The sequence below is a fragment of the Canis lupus genome, chromosome 11, assembly GCF_011100685.1.
Source record: "Canis lupus familiaris isolate Mischka breed German Shepherd chromosome 11, alternate assembly UU_Cfam_GSD_1.0, whole genome shotgun sequence".
NCBI lineage: Eukaryota > Metazoa > Chordata > Mammalia > Carnivora > Canidae > Canis > Canis lupus.
In genome coordinates, this window is record NC_049232.1 from 23,393,912 (window position 1) to 23,415,217 (window position 21,306).

The following is a 21,306-nucleotide window of genomic DNA, read 5'->3' on the forward strand; positions in this document are numbered from 1 at the left end:
TGGTCTTGAAGAGCTGCTTGGTCCAGCTACACATGCCCACGCCGCCTCAGGTGTGCTACCTTCCTACCACCATCCCTCCATCCCCCGGGGCAAGGGTAATAGGTCAACTCAGGGTCTTCCAGAACATGTTCTGCAACTCCCTTCCCCAAAGATGCACCGCAAAGCTGGCGGTTCCGGGTCACTGGGTCTGGGGAGGGCTGCGTGCTCTATTTCTATAATGACCGCACTAAGGTCTCCATACCACCACTGTGGTTTGTTTCCTGAGCCTTTTTGGTGAAGAACGGCCCTCAGGGGGAGGGCTTCAAAGTATGTTTTGACCATAGCAGATACTGATTGGGCAGAAGGGCTGACCCACAGGCAATGGGAGATTGCAGGGTTTACACACTGGTCTGTCCTCAGGAGAAGTCACTGCTCAACGATGCGTGGGAAAGGACGGGAAAGAACCACCCCAACAGGGATCATACACCTGCGCACAGTGCAGCAGGGCTATGTTACTACCTTTGCATGTTTAAAAATATTTTAAAACAATCTTGTGAAACAGATCTTAATATCAAGAATGAAATAAATTATGAAAACAGGTGCACAGGTCTTGAGCCATGCTGTCATGAGTCTGCCTCAGCCATTGCTCAGTGTCACCAGCTGAGTTTGGAACATGGCAGCACCAGGGTGCCTCTTGTCACATCTCCATCTGGGGGTCACCCCAAAGGAAGGACCTCTGGGCTGGCACAGAGAGGTGCCAGGAAGGAACTGAGGAAAGGCCAGGAGCCCCTGGCTGGGTAGTTAATGACACAAGGGTCCTACCTTGTTCCATATGGGACTTTGGTGGAAATGCCTAGAAGGGCTTGGAAACATAACTTGTCCTGATACCCCTTTGTAGCCAAGCTTGGCTACGGGGTTGGGCAGGGCAGAGATCAAAGGCACAGATCAGCAGAGGGAATGCTACCCTACTCTCCACCCCAGGCTCTGTGCCTAGCCCAGGATGACTGGGGAAAGAGGGTCACTGATGTGCCCTCTGAGAGGGATTGTGTAGCAGTCACATAGTAACTGTTGACACCTGTAGTTAATATTCATTTTAAAAATAGGATCTACAAGAGAGAATGGGCATTGGGGGGGGGGGGCACCCAGGTGGCTCAGTGGTTGAGCGTTTGCCTTCGGCTCAGGGCATGATCCTGGGATCCTGGGATTGAGTCCCACATCAGGTTCCTTGTGTGGAGCCCACTTCTCCCTCTGCCTATGTCTCTGCCTCTCTCATGAATAAATAAAATATTAAAAAAAGAAAAAAGAATGGGCAGTGGGGACCATCAAGCATGAAGAGAAGCTGGGGCCCCAAGCAAGGACAAGGTTGGCTTGTCCTCACACAGCTGGTGGAATTAACCGGGCCTCACCCCACTATTTGGACATCCAGGCCCTGGAGGAGGCCATCTGTCCTGCACATCCTACTGACCACCTCAGATTTCAAAATCCAGGCCAGCAGCAGAAAGAAGGATCTACCTCCAGCTCTTTGCAATCCTTCTCCCTATACCAGGTTCCAAGTCGTTTTCTTACCCCTGGTATCAGGAAAGGTGTGATGGGCAAATGAAAAATGTCTATTTTTATTTTTCCCATGGAAAACACAGATGGCTAAATGAAAATGATTAATTTGCATTTCTCCCCAGCACTTCCACAGATGGCTCAGTATCACTATCTACAATTCTCGGCTCTTAGCTTTGCCAAAGTGGGCTGCTGTAATTCCTTAAAATTAGAGGTCTAGACATCAAACATTTAAAAGCTATTTTGAGCAATAAAGAAAAAAATTGGAAAGGCGGTTTTCACAACACTTAGGCTCCCCGCCGACAACTTGCATGTGGCAAGTCCAAGTTGTAAAGCTGACAGGAGTCCCTGGGGCTCCAGCTAGGGAGACAGGTTTGCATGACCTGCACCTCTGAATCCCAAGAGGTCTCAGAACCTGGTTCTCCTCATGCTGCACAAACCACACCCAGAAAAGCAGGGTGCTTCCCCAGCTCACCTCCAGCTACTTCCAAGGGCCCGTTCTTTTTTCGGAGTTCCAGAACAGCCTCCACAAACTCCTTGCCACCTTTCTTCTCCAGCGTGTTTCCTAGACAAGGACAGGGTGAGGTCAGATTGCCCTTCTTGTGTCTCAGGGCACACACAGACACTTAGCATGTCAGGTGATTACATACTTCAAATGATCTGACCAACTAAATTTCCATACGGCTGCAAAACAGGAACCAAGCTTTGGTTAAATTGTAAAAAGTGGCATTTACAAAGGACCCACCAGTGGCCAATTACCACTGAGCCGTCTCTTCTGTCTCACTTTTGGGGGTGGCTTGGGGTAATCCTGGGTATGCCAGAGATGTGAGGGACATGGGACATGCCTATTCATTGCAAGCATGCCTTTCTGCATGTTATTTGTTGCCCCGAGAAACCAGATGGTGTTGGCTTCTGAGCTCATGCTTCCCCTAAATGTTCTTCTCTGTCTCTGGGGAGAACCCCCAAATAAGGAGGCTTTGGGGGAAGCATACCATGCTCCCATCAGGAAGCCAGGTCTCCCCCTGACAGCAGGCCCAGAAGAAAGCATTCACATTTGGCCACCTCTGGACCAGCACTATTAGTGTGCTTCATTCCTATTTTGCAGCTTTGCCATCATATGTGAATACAAAAAAATAAAAAAAAACAAAAACAAAAAAAATGGCTTCAGACAGTATTTCCTTCATCACACTAATGACTGAGAATCACTTTAGGTAAAGGAAGGCAACCTCAGAAGCAGAGCTTAAAGGCGACCTTGTACATGTGAAAGGAAGGTAATCGAACTGTTCAGGGCCAGATCTTCAAGATTAAATCCAGTGAGGTAGGCAGCACCGTTTTTGGAATTAACAATCTCACTCAGTATTCCGTTCCTGCTATGAAAGCCGAGGGCCCACACGACCTTACCAAGCCCTCTGACATCTGCTGGTTCAGTGCCTCATGTGGCACAGCAAGCAGCGCTCAAACCGAGTGAAAACATCATCCTCTTAGGTTTGGCCAGAATGTGGGGTCTCAGTCTTCCTTAAGCTCTGATTCATCAGTTTTGCACATTTTAAAGTACTTTTCCTCACAAGAGGATAAAATACTCCCCTTAAGATCCACCATTTATCTTGGAATATTCTACATTGCACTTAGCACCTGGTAGTATATGTCAGGGCACATCAGAGTGCGCCAGCCCAAATTCTCTTTGGAGTCACCCTTCTGGGACGAGGTCTGAGGAGGTGTGCACTAACCCCAGGAAGTATCGAGGAGGAGGAAGAGGAGCGCATGGTGGGGGCACAGTCACAAATCAGCACCTTGGTAACGGCAGGCCCTGACCTGTGTGCCAGCCCGCTGCAGGGAGTCTGGGGTGCGTGAACAAACCTCACCAGCAGGCTGTCACCCCTGCAGAGCTCTAAGTGAAGGCCGGGCTTTTGGGGAGAGATTAGCGTGGGATGCTAGGGGTGGGGTCCAGCATCCCTCATTAGCCGAGACCACCTTCATGCCTTTACCTGTCTCAGAAAGCAGCCACAGGTGCTTTACATGGCAGAGGAGTCAGGAGAGAAAAGACCTCCACTCCAGAGACTTCTAACCGCTGGGACAGCTGTAGTACATTTCTGACAAAGACCAGCATCAGGGAGGTGGCTGGAGTGGGCATCAGGGAGCAGGGTCGGGCCTCATGGGCACCTCCATCTTGCAGGGAGTGCACACTTGGAGGATACAACCCGGAGGAGTGAGCCCCAATTACAGGCTCACTCAAAATAGCATGCAACTGAGAAAAATGGATCTTAAGTCTGAACCTGCAGGGTCCCAAACACTACCGCCCACCACGCCTTGCCTCCTGACCTGTTCTCAGGCCTGAGGCAGGGAAGCATAGCTGCTCTACTCAGAGCTATCTTAGGGCTGAGTTCTCTATTGTACATACGCTTGGGGTGCAGGGGAGGGGGCACTAAGAAATTTAGAAGATAAAAGAAAATCAGTATTGTACTGGTACTACCAACTCCTCTCTCAAGTCTACAGTATTAAGAAAATGGGCTGATTTATAATTAAAGGTGTTTTATCTTAGGAAGAGTGTTTACTTTAAAATTCTTACTTATAATTAAATCTTGCTTTAATTAGAAGTGAAAATTTGCACGTTAAAATACACTCAATGCATTTCCCAAACTTAAAAACTGAATCCTAGGTTGCAGGCAATCACCCCCATCAGGACTGGACCCCTACACACACATATGTATGCACATGTTCATGTAGACACACGTGTACTTTGTAACAAGAAACAGGCCCATTTCAACCGTATTGTCAACACTCATAAGGTAAGACTCTGGCATTTTAGGCTTCACTTCAGGGTTAATCATAAAGCAATTGGCTTCTTTGCCCCCAAGCATAAACATGTGTTACTCCCATGAGAACAAGAACATTATTTCATGCTTAGAAAGCAGGCATAAGTATCAGTGTTCAAAACAGCCTGAGCGAGAATTTAGGCTTGGACAAACGTCAGGCTAAGCCTGTGGTCTATTTCACTGTTAGAAAGAACTGTGATGGGTAAGAGTTAATCATGGGGCTAAGCATTCCTGCACTGGCATTCCTTCTTCCAGCAGTCTCGGGGCTCAGGAATTCACACCCAATGGGGGAGATGGAGTGGTCATGTCCTAGCTTCCTCTTTTCCCCTCTCACACACCAGAGTGGGAGCTGGAACCAATTGAGACCACGTCTGAGTCTGGTTTGTCATTGTTTTGGTATCATAAAAGATATGTGGGTTCAGTACTAGTCTGGACTGGTTCATGGAGAAAAAGCACGGAGGTGGGCTTTGGAAGACCTGGGTTCTGACACAGTCATTTAGGGTCCTCCTAGGCCACTCAAGCCATCTGGACCCTGCTGAGCTTCTTGTCCATCTGTGACAGTGTCTGTGAGCAACGGCGACGTGACCTCAGGCAAACTCTCAGAGCCAGATTACTGACATGTCACCGAGGCTACTTGTGCCTGCCCGGTACATCTCAGTGCGGGGAGGGCAGGCCCATCTCAGGGGCAAGTATTAGCACTGTCACGATTCCAGGGAGACTCCTGGGAAGGGCAGGTTCTTTGCCTGTTACCCCAAAACTGGCTCCTGCTCCCATCTCAAAGCCTCCAGCTCTACCTCCTGGTGTTGCTAATCCTGCTGAACACATGCCTTCCCCAGCAAAGAAAGGTGGGCTTTCTCTTCTCCTTGGGCATGGGGGAGATACTTTTGCACTGGAAATTTGCTAGTTTCCATTTCACCCCAAATCCTGGATGGCAGGATGACCCCAGGCCTTAGTCACTCCTGGCAGGAAGATAAGCCCTTAGCTGTTCTGTTTATTTTCCTCCAAATAAGTACTTCCCTCCCATCAAGCTTTCATTTGGTTAAGAAAGGGAGTATCTTTCTCTTAAGCTGCCTGACTTAGGAGCTCTTAAACTCCTCCAAAATCTTGTGAAAGTGGAGTTTATTTTAATTGCCTACAGCCCGTTCTCATTTTGGCCTGGGAGACTTAGCGAATCCGGACTTCCCGTCCAGTTTGTCTTTCTCATCCCCGTCTGAGATCCAAAATGCCCAGGAGAGCAATCAGCCCAAATAGCAGTGGCTAGGGCAGACTGCGAACAGCAGACTTTGCTAGTGACACTAAACAGGACTGGACAGCCTCGGAGATTGCTAAACTTTTTGTACTTCCAGTGTCTGGGATGCTCAGGAAAATCCTGGTAGCCTCAGCCTTCAGGATGACTTCACTTTTGCCCCTAAGAAAGGGCACCACTTGAGAAAGTGGCATTCAAATCTACAGCCAGCGTGCTGTTCTTGGGACCAGCTCATCTACCGTAGATGCCAGACAAATCATAGATGCCAGACAGGAAGGACTGACCATGGGGCAGGCACAAGACAAGGTGCTTTGTCTACTTGAACATCATGCTCATTGTGATCACTCTTTCATAGGTAGGAAAACTGAGGCCCTGAGGAGTTAAGTAACTTGCCCAGCCCCCATAACCAGTAACGGCAAGGCTGGGATTTAAGCTCCTTCCAACTAGCTCCAACCTTGTGCCTTTTCGCCAAAACATCAGGATGCCCCCTCCTCATGTAAGCACCACAACATCTTTGTAAAGCAGGGCACTCTCTGACACTCTGCAGCAAGTCTGCAGCTGCACTGCTCAGCCCCCAGCCTGGCCCTATCTCTCCCTCGCTGCACCCTCAGCTGGTGAGTGCCACAAGCCAAATGAGGATGCATGTCAGCTGCAGGGAACAGGAAGGGGCTTTCTGGGTCTAGGAGAGTGTGTCTCGAGAAGTCTGGGGGCCCCACATCAGCATGAGGTGATTCATGCAGTTAAGGTCTGAGAACCCGTGTGTTCCCAGAGGCTTTAAGACCATCTTGAAGCAAGCATGCCTCTGACACCAAAGTGTGGGTGGGGGTGGGGGTGGGGGCAGGGCAGAGACCCATGCAGACAGCACCAAAGTGGTCTGGGAAGCCACTCAGCCCATCTGGCTGCATCCCCCGTGCAGCGGAAATCATGGGTGAACCCAGTCTCCAACAAAGCTGTGCCTCGTGAAGCAAATGCTGAAATGATGTTGCTGAACCAGTTTCCAAACCAGAAGTGTGCCCATCTGGGAGCTGCATGATGCACCCTGGCTGACAGCTAGCTGTAGTTTCTCGTGGTCACAGCCCAGGGATGGGAGACCGTGGGGAGGTCAGGACAGCTGGAAGTGTGAAATGAATGCAGCCCTGCATAGCTGTCAAAGGATCAAGCTGTCTGCGGCGGCCGACTGACCATGCACACACACACTCTCGGCAGCACCCGGCTAGGCATTACCTACTTCACCACCGGTGTAGAAGTCAGTGTTTGTCGGGTGAACGACAGCATCACTGTCGATCGAGGCAATGTCAGCCTGTACAACTTGCAACTATAACAGGTAAACAAATGTATATCAACTGTGTTGGACCGAGACCCACGCACAGGCACATTTACTAATGCCCCAATGGCAGGGCTGGCCTACCTGGTCGATTCCAACATATGAGCCCAAGGGGCAATCAGTCCACGAAGTGTGCGCACATGTGGATGGGGGTGAGGAGGAGGAGGAGGAGGAGGAGGAGGAATATCAAATGTGACATGTTTAAATCAAACATTCGAATGACATGTCCAAAAAAAGAGAAACACACACATGAGATCATTTCCAAAGATTAAAAGAAATAACAAAACAACGAATGCCCCATTTCACTTCGCAAAAACCTATAAAACTGGCACCCCACTGAGAAGACTACTAAAACATGGCATCAGTTTTAAAAAAAATGTGGACCATCAGGCCAACCACAACAACAAGTTTCTCCATTTTGTCGGCAGCAACTTTCAGAGCTGGACTTTTATTCTCAGGACATTCACTGTTTTGTCTGCCTTCAAGGGACATCTCTTAAAAACGAAGAAAACAGTATGTGTGCATAGAGAATTGCCTTTATATTCCCCCTCAGCGTGTCACAGTTTTTCCAGGTCTACCATTTATTCTCGTCAATCTTATTTTCATGTATTTTATGTACAAATATACTTTGGATAGGATCCCTGCTTTTTCTAGCTTGTGGCTTTTTTTTTCTTTTTTTAAAAAAACATCTGTATAAAGAAAGTATATGGTTGAAAAATGAGTTCACACAATTGCATTCTTGAGACCTGGTTCCCATGTTTCCAGCCCACTATCATACCCAGTCTGTATGGGTCGGGCCTGGACTCTAGAAGGAGCATCTCTGCTGGTAAAAGATCTGCCACCTGACAAAGGTAGCAAAAGGGGATCAAAAGGCTTTAAAAAAACATACATAGGGCAGCATCGGGCAGGAGGCTCCATCCGTGGGCATCTGTTAGTCTGCTGCCCCCAGCGAGGCTCACAACTAAGAGGACAGGAGCCTTCCCTGAGCTGCTAGTTCATCTGTACCAAGATCAAGCCACAGAACGGGACACCTGATGAGTACACCCCGAGCTTGCCCTGAGCCGTGGAGACACCATGGCTCTGGGGCAGAGTTTTCCCCCATAGGAACTCACTCAGAAAGAGAGGCTGTCCTGTTTATCATCATCCTCTAATCAAACAATTCATGAAGTTGGCATGCAGTCATATACTGTTTTCAGTTTGTAGGGAAAACTGAGGAAATGACAGTAGATGGTCAATTTGGGGGAAACCAATTTGCTGGTGGATTAAAGACAACGATATGCTGATGCAGTTTAATTGTCTTCCTTTTCAAGTGCGCTCACGCTTTGTCATTTTTGATTAAGGCTTAAATGGAGAAACTATCATTTTGTAGCAACCTGAGATTTTTCAGTTCTAAAAAAAAACCAAACACATTTTTTAAAAAATCCCTCCCAAGTAACCAGCAGTCAGTATGATCATTATGGAAGAGAATTTAGATGGCGATGTATTGACAATCAAGGGGAAAGTAGCCAATTGCACTTAGTAAGACGTCATCAGATCATTTCCATTTGAAATGGCTTGGAGCAAGTAAACATTCAGGATTTACCCTCATGTGATCATCTTGGATTTGGGAATTTGCCTTGTCCACCTGATATTTGAGAAGATGAAGAGCCTAAATTCTGGGTTCCATAACTTTTCATCTGACAGCTGGCGGTGCCAAACCCCATCCCCAATTACCTAGGTCATCTTTAAGGTCAATGTCAGCATTGGTAGGATTGATTATGGCCTCCACCTCAAAGCCGGCTAAATTACTGATTTCACTGTGAATAAGGTTCAGCTGAAAAGAAAAGCATGAGGTGGGAAATAACAGGACAGCCGGGAAGTCACAGAGAAGTGAGCCTTGGGATACAGATGAAGGGCAGTGGACACTCCAGGTGCACTGGGCGCATAGGGGAAGGGGGCGTCATTGGCTAAAACAAATCCATTTCAAACAAGACTTGAGTGCTGCTCAGGATGCTGGAAGGAAGCTAGGCTGAGGGTCCAGGACTTGCTGGGGGATACCTGGGGCAGGGCAAAAAGGAGGCATAAGCCATGTGGACTGGTGGATCCACTTCCCTTTGAAGACAACCAAGTATAGCAGCTGTCAGGCCCCAGCATCCAAGGACTCACTGCCGGAGTGGGGACAATATGTGTGACCCTTTCTTTGAGCCCCAGGATGGTACACAAGTCCTCGATGGTTTGGGAAAGTCCCAGTAGCTCTGCCTTTCTCCAAGTGGCTGTGGGTCTTTAAAGCTCTCCCTATCACCCTGACTACTGGCTGGCTGGCTCCCTGCCCTGCTCAGAGGTGGTAAAGAGCGAGATGGTCTGTTGCTTAGTAACATCTAATTTTACATGCCTATTAGTCAGGGAATGCTCAAGTTCTGGTGAAAGCCAGGAAGAGAAACAGCAGCTCTCTACGAGACAGGGTGTATCTTCGAGTGTTTCACTCTACTGAGGCCTGCTGGGTTGAGGATTCCCCCCAGTTTCATGAGCATGAAACCAACTGGCTCTTTTTGAAGAGCCACTGGATGTCCTCCCTCCCCACAGTTATCTTGTTGTTGTAGCAACCTTCCGGCTGAAAGGAGCCCTGAATTCTAGATTCAGCTGTCAAAGGGGCAAGAGGAATTAGCTGACCCAGGACTACTATCCCAGGCCCTACCCTTTCCCTTCCTGTTCTTAGGAAGCAAAGTGTGCTCTTAGATGCCTAGTATTCAGTGACATGGATTCCTAACGGCTGCAGCAAAGAGCAATGCCTCAGCAGTCTCCAGAGGAGCTGGCGCCCGGGACCAACTATGAGCCAGGCTGGAAGAGCCGCCTGCAGCCACAGGGCCCAGCAGGGCCGGAGCCTTTGTCTGCACTCGCACTCTGGTGAGGGGGCCGTGTGTAGACCCTTGGCAGGGAGGCTTGTGGCAACCTGGCCAAGGCACTGAGTTTCTGGGGCTAAATGTTTTGTTGACCTGACACTCTATAAGCACCAAAAACATAAACCCACATATCTCATTCCCAGAAACACACAGATTCTCAAAAAAAAAAAAAAAAAAAAAAGGACCTGCTTCAACCCAAACTCATCCCTTGTGAGAAAGCACTTGTGGAAATCAGCCTGGTCACATGGCTGGGGAAAGACTGGGCTAGGCCCCTGGCACAGGGCAGTGCGCTCCCTTTCCAGGTAGTAAGGTGGAAGAGGAACAAGTTTTCTCCATGGGGACTCCCTGGGGAATGGTTCCCAGCACTGCTGGGAGCCACCAAACATCCCTAGGAAGCCCCCTGGAGGTGACCTCACACAGTGGAGCTCTTAGCAGTGCAGGCTCTGTGGCCGGACAGAGGCAGAGAAGGGACCAGCATCAGGGCTAGGGTGCTCAGGGCTGTGGTCAGGGAGAAGAGGTGTGGGTGTGGGTGGGGCGGGGGGGGGGGTACTCAGGAAGGCAAGTGAAGGTCAGGATTCAGGACAAGGTGAAGAGTTTGATTATGGTATCACGTAAGTATCCCATCTTTGCATCTATAAGCAAGTGCTGTTTATAAAAATTCAGATTAAGCTAATACTCCCTGCCTCTCCCCTCCCCCAACCAAAAAAAAAAAAACCCACACCTCAAAACCCTACCCTATGAAGTAGTAGGAGATTGTTGAGGGAGGATGGGAAAGGAGAAAAAAAAGAGAAAGCAACACTTCACTTAGTGTGGTATGAGTCAGTATACTTTTAAGGTATCTCTGACTTTCCTATTTAAAAATATCCATGTTCAAATCTCTCAAATTCACACTATTTTTTTCCAATGGTATAGATGCTTCTGAATTCCTATTTGCGAGCACAATGGAAAATCAGCTATTTCCCTGGGCTTTGATTCAGCTAGCAGAGAAGACCCCAGGAGACTGCCTCTGCCTGGGGAATGGGCTCTCTGGAGAAACCGGGTGGGTGGGGGTGGGCAGTGGGGCAGGTGGGGAGCTTCAGGGCTGTACTGAAGCTAGAGAGTGGTTGCCAATAGAACAAATTCCTTGGAGAACTCTGAGTTTGCTCTGGACTCCTCACCTTCCTGACAAGAGATGCCCCACTCTTGGAAGCACAGAATGTTGCACCATAGGGAGCCACTACCACCAGCAAAGAGAACTCCCAGCTAACGTCTCCCTCACCCCATGTCTGAGCCTTGCTTTTCTGTGTGCTCACTAGAGTGAGGGCCTGAGCCGTGGAACAGTTTTGCCACTGTTAAATACCTGGAAGTATTTTTTAAAAACCACCTCTGGACTATAAAGCATGTGTCTGGGGTGGCGGGAGTCCGTGTGTGCATATCTGGGAGAGAATGTGTGGGGAGGGCAGAGGACAACTGCTGCAGGCACTTCGGAAAGAGAAAAGGGCACCAGCTCAGCTGGGGCAGGCAGGTGAGTGGACAGAAGCCAACAGTGAAATGATCAAGGACAAAGGGCGTAGCTCCCCTGGATAGGAGAAGAGAACCCGTGAGCCCGAGGTACAAACAGGCCATGTGTGCAGGTGTCTGACCAGGATCCTGCCTGCTGTCCGGTGGACACATGCAAACAGGCCTAGTGGGATGAGGGAAGATGGCCAGTCCTAGAAATCCCAGCCCTTCCTCTCCCCAAGGGCCCCGCGGCCCATTTGCAGCACATGGCAGAGCAGGGGTCTGGGGGGTGGGGGCAAGTAAGATTTCTGGGCAACTGTGAATATTCTCGTATTTAGTCTAATTCTCTGGGAGGCGGGAGGGTCATTAATGATTTCAGAATCTGATCAAGGTGACCACTTCTATGTCTTCTCACTGGGAACGATGGAGAAAGACGTATTAAACCACAGTACGGGGAACTAAAAGTCTCTACCAATGGTTAGCCACTGTAGTCTTGACCAGGGGTGCTGCCAGTTACAGAGCAGAAGGGGTCCTACCTGGCTGCAGGCGGGAGAAGGGGATTTAGCCAAGCAAGGGTCCTGCAAGCGTCTCCCACTTCTGGGCCCTGATTAACCTTACTGGCTCTACTGGAGCCCATCTCTCTACTATACCCGCATCTTCCCTCTAGTGGTTATTATGTCTGCACTAGTCCTTGTTCTCTCCGCGTGAGTGAACTCATTAGCAGAAGCTCCTGGAAGGTATAGTGGGTTGTCTCTTGACACTGAGTGCCACCCAACGCCTAAGACAGTGCTCGGGTTGCTACAGGCAGAGTTGGAAGTGAATCTCAAACGTCCTGACAACTCTGCGGTGAGATGAACATCTCCCTTCTCTTAAAGTAGGGCTAATAGAAATGCCAGAGCTCAGGAATAGGGCCCTTGGCCTCGCTTGGACCTGAGAAAGCTCAGAGCCAACCTGGTTGTGCTGGAAGGAAGGCTGGCCCCCACCACTTACAGCAGGTCGGGAGGCAGCCGGCCAATGGTAGGAAAGGAGCCGTGGCTTGGAACTACTAGACAGACATGTGGGCTGTGCCTTGACATGACCTACTTGGCTACAGGAATCTCTTATTATCTTACATACTGTTAAAAATTCAATTTTAGGAAATGAAACTAACTGATGAATGGTATCCAAGTGACATGCTGGATCTAGCCTGTAATTTTGGTATCTTTCATGCCCTAATAATGGACAAGGAAGGGAGAAGATGGACCAGTCCTATTTCCTTGTGCTACCCTAGAAAATGCAACTCTCTTCCTGTCTTAAGTCCACTTCAACCAAAGTAGATGGAAAGGGTGAGGTTTTCCATAAAACTGTTTGTAGGGGATCCCTGGGTGGCTCAGTGGTTTAGCGCCTGCCTTTGGCCCAGGGCGCAATCCTGGAGTCCCGGGATCAAGTCCCACGTCAGGCTCCTGGCATGGAGCCCGCTTCTCCCTCCTCCTGTGTCTCTGCCTCTCTCTTTCTATGTGTATCATTCATAAATAAATAGATAAATAAATAATAAATAAATAAATAAATAAATAAAGAATAAATCTTAAAACAAAACAAAACTGTTTGTAGCCTCTGATGGAGAACCACATTTGCTCTGTAGCCCCCTCCTGCCCTGCCTCTGGGATGAAGGGGCTCCTTTATCTGAGCTCTGGCACCCACCCTGCACATATCCCCAGCTTCAGTTCTCACCAAGGCCTCAGGTCTGGTGGTGGCATCTGGTGGGTTTCAGCCTAGAGCCTGTCACACAAAGACAAGGACAGATGTGGGCATTGCCAGAGGCCCGGGAGCTGAGGCAGCACTGTTCATGGTGTCTCAGATACCAATCGTCAACTGGAGGGTAGAAAGAGACATCGACCCTTCCCTCTTTACTACTGCCTTACTCACTCCCTCTCTCCTTGCAGTTTTCTAGCCCTTTGGAATTGGGTGTGTGTATGCAAGGCAGAAAACCCACATACCCTGCCCCTGCCTTCAGCAGCCTACAGAACTGTGGCTACAATGCGGATAGCCTGGGACTCACTCATAGCCTCGTCATGCAGCCTCCTCTACCGCCTCAAATAAATCCTGTCCCTACAAAGCCTTAAATCATTTACTGCCACTGACCCAGATTTGTAGAGTTCACATTGGAAGAATTTGGGGGGGAAATAAAACTGTCAGGTTTTTCAATCTCTGAAAGGAAGCTGCGAATCTCTGTTGAACCACCAAGCAAAAACATCTGATGAAGGCATGTTCACAGCGCTGTCTTCTTTTGGAAAATAACTCAACAATGTGTGTGAACGCTGGGTAACAGTGGAGTAACAAGGATGACGACTCCTGAGACTTGAGTATGTGAAACACGCCAGCAGCCACAGTAATGAGATCCCAGACTCCTAAGCCCTGGGCCGGCTTCTCCTGTGAGTAGCTTAGCAACTGGGCCTGGTAGGGCTGTGCAGGGCACAGTGTCACCTTTCTCTACCATCACTAGCTTGCAAGATTCAAGCATAGGTTTCACTGTACAGATGGGAAAAAAAATATGCAGAGAGTACAGGGTACTACACACTCTTCATTCTCAAGTACTCCCTTTAGGACATTTCCAGAACTCTGAGCCTAAACTGTCATCTGTGATAATGCCATTTTAAAATGTGCTTTGTGTGAAAATTCACATCAGTTTTAGGATTCTTGCTCCTTTTGCATTACATGCTATGACTTTCATGGCCATAACCAATAAAGGGCCAGGAAGTACTGTCTGCAAATGATGCTCCTGATGACAAACACTTGCTCCATGTCACACCTCAGGGGCCCAGGGTTCCAGAAAAGGTTGCTAACACACTTTCTGACACTGAGGTCCAGGCTGGCTTGAAATGCTGCCTTATCCCGCCACCACATCTGGGGAGACATAGCTCACACTGCTCAAGGGCACGTGCAGTACTGAATTGGGGGGTCCCTCATCCTGGATGTGGGAATCTCAGGTCATTAACCTGGAGGCACAGCCTCGCGGTAGTGAAGGTGCGAAAGAAGGTGGGCAGTCCACCTGGTTCTGCACTCAACTCCCTCTCTGACAGCTGACTGTTTTACACTGGGTTGGGCTCAATCAATCCTTTCAGAATCTCCCTTCCAAAGTCAGGACATCCAACAGCACATAAGTTTCTCTGTCAAGTCTACTCCTTCCCTTTTCCTGTTTCTTAAATGACATTAAATGACACCCCTGTAGGTTACTATGAAGTATCGATACTTCTCTACAGTGTTTTGGTCTCCCCAGCCCTGAACAGTCCGTATTTGCTTTGTACCTTCTAGGACTATTATGCCTGTGGCACCCAGCCCTGAGGCTGAAGACCAAGGTGTGCCCTGAATGGTGGAGAGGACAGCGCTGCTTGGTGGCAGCGGAACTAGCAGGCTGTCTGCAGCCTGAGCCACCTCCTTTCTAGGGCTCAAGACCCCAATCCCAAGATCAAAAAGGGCATCCATCCATACGTGGACATTTGTGTGTGTGAGTGCCACTACTGTGCAAATACATGACTTTGTCCAGGAAGAAGAGGTAAGGAGTTCTGATGGGAGGCTGGCTTTGGGGTAGACGGCAGGAGGTAGCAAGAAGAACACAGGGAAGGGAGAGGCCAGCGTCAGGGTACTCAAAGGTAGGATGGAGCAAAGAGTGAGGGACCGTGGGGACAGCGGGAGGGGGAGGGACAGAACTGTTCTACCTGCTTCACAGGCTTGCAAGCCCAGCTAATGGTCTGCACCAAGGTTCTAAAGCACACGGGAGCTGCTCCTAAACCGCAGAGAGTGTTCACACTTGAGTTCAAACCACGGCAACTGGGATGACGGTTCACATTAGCGTCCAATATATTCCCCAAAGGACATGTTAAAGGGTGTGAAAGTAGACCCAGGTGGTGGCCTCCACTGCTGAGTTGAAATTTTTTAAGTAAATCAAAAATACCTTAAACGAAAACTTTCAAAGCCCCAGACCTTAAGATGACAAGTGCTGCTTATTTTTTTCCTTTGAAAAATGCATACAAAAATACAGATAATGGTTATAAAATGTCAGCTGCAATGGTTATTTGCTGGAACACAGGGTCCACCACAGGAATTGCATCATGAGAGCCTGAGTGCAACCAGGACAGGAAGGGGGGTGGGGGAGGAGGAAGAGCACTTGCAAGGCAGGAGCAGGAGGGCTGTGTCACTTGAGATGCGAAAGAAAATTGACAGTGAGGTTGTAAAAATGATGCAGCTTCAGAACCAAGTTGTTGGCCACAGCGCAATTTACATGGAAGGTCAAATTCATGCCTTTAATTTTCTTTCATGTAGGATTTAAAAAATAAAAGAAGCGGAATTCCCTCTCTCTCCAGCCCCTCCCCTCCTTTTTTGGTGTTAATAGAGAAATATCAATTAACTCTCACTCTCAGGTCTTAAAAGCCTTTGCATCATTTTTATTTTCAGCAAAAGTGAATCATCTTTTACAAAACCATGGCGTCCTGGCAAAGCTGCATCACTGGGATGGCTGAAAATACAGTGCCCACGGTTAAAACAAACAAAAGATTGGTTTGAGGAGTCGAGAGGTGGCTCAGTGTACCCGTTACCTAAGGAAGTCTAAAATAATCCTGCCCCCAGATCAGAGGCTCTGCCTGCAGTGCCCACCGGAGTGAGTGGGCTGTCTGCTAGACCTTTCCTTTGCCAAACCCAGCTTTGACTTTGGGCTTTTTCTCTGGCCAGGGCTATGTAATAGCCAGTTTATCCCACATTAGCAGCTACTTCAGACTAAGCCCAGGCTGTCCTGAATGCCCACCCCCGCCCCGCCCAACCCACCCCACACCACCACAGGAATAGCCTTCTCTCTTTTCACCACTATCTCCTCTTCCCACCTGCCCAGGCAGTCTCCCCCAGCATTCCTGCCGCGGCCCTCCCTGAGGCCACCCACTCCTCCACCCACACCTAAGAGGCCAGGAGTAGTCTCCGGGAATCCCCAGGCCTTCCTGCAGCAGAGGTGGCCTCCACCCGTCTGTCCCAGGGCCGCGAGCAGACTGAGGCCGCACGTCTGCCTACCTTCTGGCCAAGGAAGAGGCTCTTGGTGGAGAGGACTGTGAAGCCGTCGGCCGGTGTTCCCTCAGTGGTGCTATCCGCGCTGGCTGCCTTGCTGACTTCCCCCTGCTTCTTCTTGCACAAAGATAAGAGTCATCATGAGGCTACACAAGCAGAGACCAAAGGGATCTGGGCTTTTCTAACAGGGAGGTGGCTCCTAGGCCCTGCCCATGGTCCTGGAGGAAATAGGAAACTAAAGCACAACCAGTTTTTGGCCTTTTTCAAAGTGGGAGCCGCAAGCTCTGTGAAGTCCGGGAGTTCGATGAAGAGCATTAGTTGTATTTTTATCACTTTGTAATACATAAAAAATATATAATATTTTTACAAAATAAAATTTTTGTGTATTAAAAATATACCTGAAGGCAAAATTTTACTGCAGAGTGACAATCTACAACATTTTCATAAATTTAGACCAACTAAATATCTCTTAATTAGGGTCTTTGCTTTCTAGATGTCTGTTCACTATTCAAGTTTGAGGAGGAAAAGCAAACTTCCTGATCACAAGTTCTCAAAGAGCCAAAAATCAGATGAAACTCCATAACCCTCTAACCTTCCCCCAGCCCAGGAGTTAGACGGTACCCAGCTGTTCTTCAAGAAAACCAGGCTTGGAGAAAGAAGGATCCCTATGGTGGCTGTTGGCAAGCCCTGCTGCCCCTGGGGACTCCCCACCCTCCTGGTGGGATGGTTATCAGCGTGCTCATTGGCCTCTTCCCGGTACCAACCAGATTCAAGTATGTATACCCTGGGGTTCCCAAGAGTCCTGCAAGGTATGTTGTCCAGAGAGTTTTAATTTCCAATCCCCAACTTTTAATATACTTTTCCTGAAACTGATCTACCCTGAGTGATGGTCTCATGCCACATATCCTTGAACTACCACTCGTGTCCCACTTCTCATTACTGGGATGTCACTCCCCCTCTCCCACCCCGGGAATAGGGATACAGGGCTTTCTCAGTCTTTCATGCATTTCTGTTAAGTATAAGGACGGTATGAGAAATGGGTATTTTGGCTCATGTGGGGATGTTCTGTATTCACATATATCATAGACTAAAGATAGTGGAAACAATGGTAGTTTGTGTTTAGACACTTCCCCACTTCCCCTTTTCTCTTCCCTCCAGTTTTTATCAAAAAGTACATCACTCTTGAGGGATGTTCCAGTGGGAGCAAACCAAGAAAGCAGGGGTGAGAGGTATTCCAGATGGCCACGTCTTCTAAAGGAAGGCTCTGGACCACCAACTCAAGGCAAGGTCTACATGTCTGTTTAGGGATTCAAATTCATTAACATTAACATTTTTGCTTACATTGAAAAAAAAATTCTAGTTTTACTGAGTGCTTTAACAAGCAGGACTACTTTTACAATTAAGTTCAATGGCAAACCTGGAACATTTTCTGTAAATTAAATGAGCCAAATCTGAAGCTTCAAGGTTTTGATATAAGTGCTAAGACAAAAAGCATTTTATCAAGAAACAGGGCATTAGCAAAGATAGGTTAAAATGGTCACTATTATGGTTTTCCTAATTCTTTCAGTATACCAGATATGCCAAGTGAAAGAGAACCCCAAAAGTGAAAGGTATAACCTACAGTTACATGGCAAGTCTTAGTAAGCCTTTTTTTATATACTTTCCAGGAAACAAGAAAGGGAAAGGCTGGGTGACAAATCCTTTCACTACTCAGATGTTTCTAATTCTGTGCTTTCAACAAAATGGGAGAAATATCAAATTTACTTAACACCTGAGAGATCATTATAAAAACAGATTGATGGACTTAATAGTAATGTACCAATGCCAGTTTCTTAGTTGTGACAAATGTACCAGGGTGATGGAAGATGTTACAATGGGGAAACTGGTGAGGAGTATTCAGGAACTCTCTTACTATCTCTAACTTTGTCAATCTAAAACAATTGTAAAATAAAGCATGTATTAAAACAAACTGATGACAGATTACTAAGTGACTATTGGAACTTAAGAGTTCAGAGGATTGAATGATGTTGCTTTAACAAAATCCTTTCCATTCCCACTTATTTTTTGTGACCAAGACATTCCAGGTACTTTTACCTGTAAATATACAAAAACAGGATGCTGAACCCGGTTTCATTTCAGAAATAAGTAACTACTTTACCAGTTATTGCAAAAACTGTATCTCAATATATCCTATTGTAAGAATACAGTTCCAAGACTATTGTTTTCCTTAGTAGTTATTAAATTGTAAAATATTTACTGGTTTGATCAACTGTGTGTTTTTAAGTGTAATAACCAGCCAATCCTGTAAAATCCATAACATTTAGTGCCTTTATGATCACAGGAAATTTTCAAGTAAATTTAAATTTATATACATTATTTTTGTTGTGAAGATCAGTAAAGTACTACCACCAGCAATAAAATATGGACATTAAGAAAAAAATCTGTGGGACAAGTGAAAGGGACATAATAGCTCAAGGAGAAAAGTAATGTAAATGTTCCATTTGTTAAAAAAGAGCTGTCCATATATTTTTAAAAGATGATGATATTCCAAATCAACACATTATTTAGATTTCTTTGTATACATTTAAATAATGAAATAGTTTTTGTATATCAGAAATTATACCCTACATGTGTATATTTATTATCAAAAGCTTAGCTGTCAAATTTTAAATCTGTGTGATTCAAAGATTTTCAAAATTGTTTTGGGAGGTAGGCAAGCAAAAAAGTTTGAGAACCACTACTCTACCCAGTGAACACCATGCATACAGGAAGTACTCAGTAAATGCTTGGGAACAGGATACAGTTAATAAGTAGGTAAAGATAGGGTGCTTCTGCCCAAAAATACTTCACTTTTTTTAGAGGTGAGAAAGCCTTAACTGACAGAATTTCAGGCATTCAAGAAACAGAGCTGGTTGTATTGGGAAGAGGGGGCCGTGACAGCTTCCCTGTGCCCCTGGTATGAGTTAGCAGCTGAATATGAAGCTAAGTTATAAGGCTTATTAGCCTATGATAATTAATACTAGTGATTCTCAAAAATGATTTATTTGCTCATGGCCTCTTCCATTTTAAAGCTGTTGCCCACACTGTAAACTGGCATGACCACTATGGAAAACAGTATGAAACTTCCTCAAAGATTTAAAAGTAGAACTACCAAATGATCCAGCAATTCTGTTTCTGGGAATATAACCAAAGGAAACAAAAACACTATGTCAAAGAGGTAACTGCACCTTATGATCACAGCAGCATTACTTATGACAGCTCACACAAAGAAACAATCTAAGGGTCCACAGATGAATGGAGAAAAAACTGTAGTATATATAATGGAACATTCAGCTATAAAAAAAGAAGGAAATCCTGACAGGAAACCAAGAGAGTTCCAAAAAAGATGACCCCAGAGAGACCCACAGCACAACACACCATAATTAAAATGTAAAAGTTAAAGACAAAGAGAGACTCTTAGAAGTGGCAAGAGAAAAACAACTTACAATATACAAGGGAACCCCCGTGGGACTCTCAGATTTGTCAGCAGAAATTTGCAGGCCACAAGAGAGTGGCACAATATATTCAAAGTGCTGAAAGTAAAAAACTTCCAACCAAGAATACCTGGCAAAAGTGTCCTTTGAAATTGAGAGAGAAATGATTTTCTAGACAAGCAAAAAGCAAAGGAGTTCACTACTACTAAACTGGCCATACTAGAAATGTTATAGGGACTTGTTTAAGCTGAAAAGAAATGGTGCTATTTAGTAACAGGAAAACATATCCAAGTTTAACTTTCACTAGTAAAGGTAAGTACTAAAGGTAGTGACTTAATCCCTTATAAAGCTAATCTGAAGGTTAAAATTAAAAGGTAGTAAAAATAGTACAATAATTAAGGGACACATGAGATTAAAAGAAAGTATGACACCAATAACATAAAATGTAGGGAGGGAAAAATTCAGAGTTTTACAATGTGTTCAAACTTACATTAGCAAGTTAAAACAGACTGTCAAGAGGTTGTTATACATCAACCTCATGCTGAACACAAAGCAAAAGCCTACAGTAGATACACAAAAGATAAAGAAACCACTGAAGGCAAACATCAAATCACAAAGGCAGAGAGCAAGAGAAGAAGAGAAGAATTACAAAACAGCCAGAAAACTATTAACAAAATGACAAGTATATACCTGTCAATAATTACTTTAAATATTTCTCCAAACAAAAGACATACAGTGACTGAATGGATAAAAACAGAAGATTCACAATATGCTGCCTACAAGAGACACATTTTACAAGAAGGGCAAGACACAATGAAAGTGAAGTGACAGAGAAAGATTTTTCATGCAAATGGAAACCAAGAGAAAGCAGGGATAGCTATACTTAGGTCAGACAAAATATTCTTTAAAACAAAGATTACAGTAACAGATAATGAAGGGTATTACATAATGGTAAATGTGCCAAGCCAACAAGAGAATATCTGTATATATTTTATAAATATTGTAAACATTTATGCTCTTAATCTAGGAGCACATAAATGTATAAAGCCTACAGTAACAGACCTAAAGGGAGAAACAGATAGCAATACAATAATAACAGGGGACATTATCTCCCACTTTCATCAGTAGATAGATCAAGCAAGCAGAAAATCAATAAACACTGGCCTTAAATGATACATGAGACCAGGTGGACTTAACATATATTCAGAACTTTCCACCCAAAAGTAAAAGAATACACATTCCTTTCATATGTACATGGAACATTCTGCAAGACAGATAATATTTTAGACCACAAAACATGTCTTAATAAATTTAAGAAGGCTGAAATCATATCAATCATCTTTTCTGATCACAGTTATGAGGAGAAAAAAACCTGGAAAATTCAAATATGTGGAGATTAGATTACACACTATTCAACAACCAATAGATCAAAGAAGAAATCAAAAGAGAAATTAAGAAATACTCTAATATAAATGGAAATAAACATACTAAAACTTATGCAGCAAAAGTAGTTGTAAGAGGCAAGTTTATAGCA

At 46.1% G+C, this 21,306-nt stretch overlaps 1 protein-coding gene and 1 long non-coding RNA gene across 8 annotated transcripts in view; one reads left to right on the forward strand and one right to left on the reverse strand.

Annotated features, from left to right (window-relative positions):
- Positions 1-21,306, reverse strand: part of MACROH2A1 (macroH2A.1 histone) — an 84,763-nt gene that overhangs the window by 9,640 nt on the left and 53,817 nt on the right. For 4 of the 7 annotated variants that reach the window (XM_038552216.1, XM_038552215.1, XM_038552214.1 and 1 more), the window contains exons 5-7: positions 16,306-16,416; positions 8,627-8,726; positions 2,006-2,095 (exon numbers count right to left, since the gene is read on the reverse strand). In XM_038552216.1, coding sequence (XP_038408144.1) covers positions 2,006-2,095; positions 8,627-8,726; positions 16,306-16,416 — 301 coding nt within the window. Of the gene's footprint in view, positions 1-2,005; positions 2,096-6,813; positions 6,905-8,626; positions 8,727-16,305; positions 16,417-21,306 lie in introns of all 7 variants that reach the window. The other 3 variants (XM_038552219.1, XM_038552217.1, XM_038552218.1) reach the window with 3 other exon arrangements.
- On the forward strand, positions 12,747-18,527 carry LOC119873893. The gene is made up of 3 exons (XR_005366702.1): positions 12,747-13,682; positions 14,563-15,904; positions 16,133-18,527. It is a non-coding gene; the product is annotated as an uncharacterized LOC119873893 (long non-coding RNA).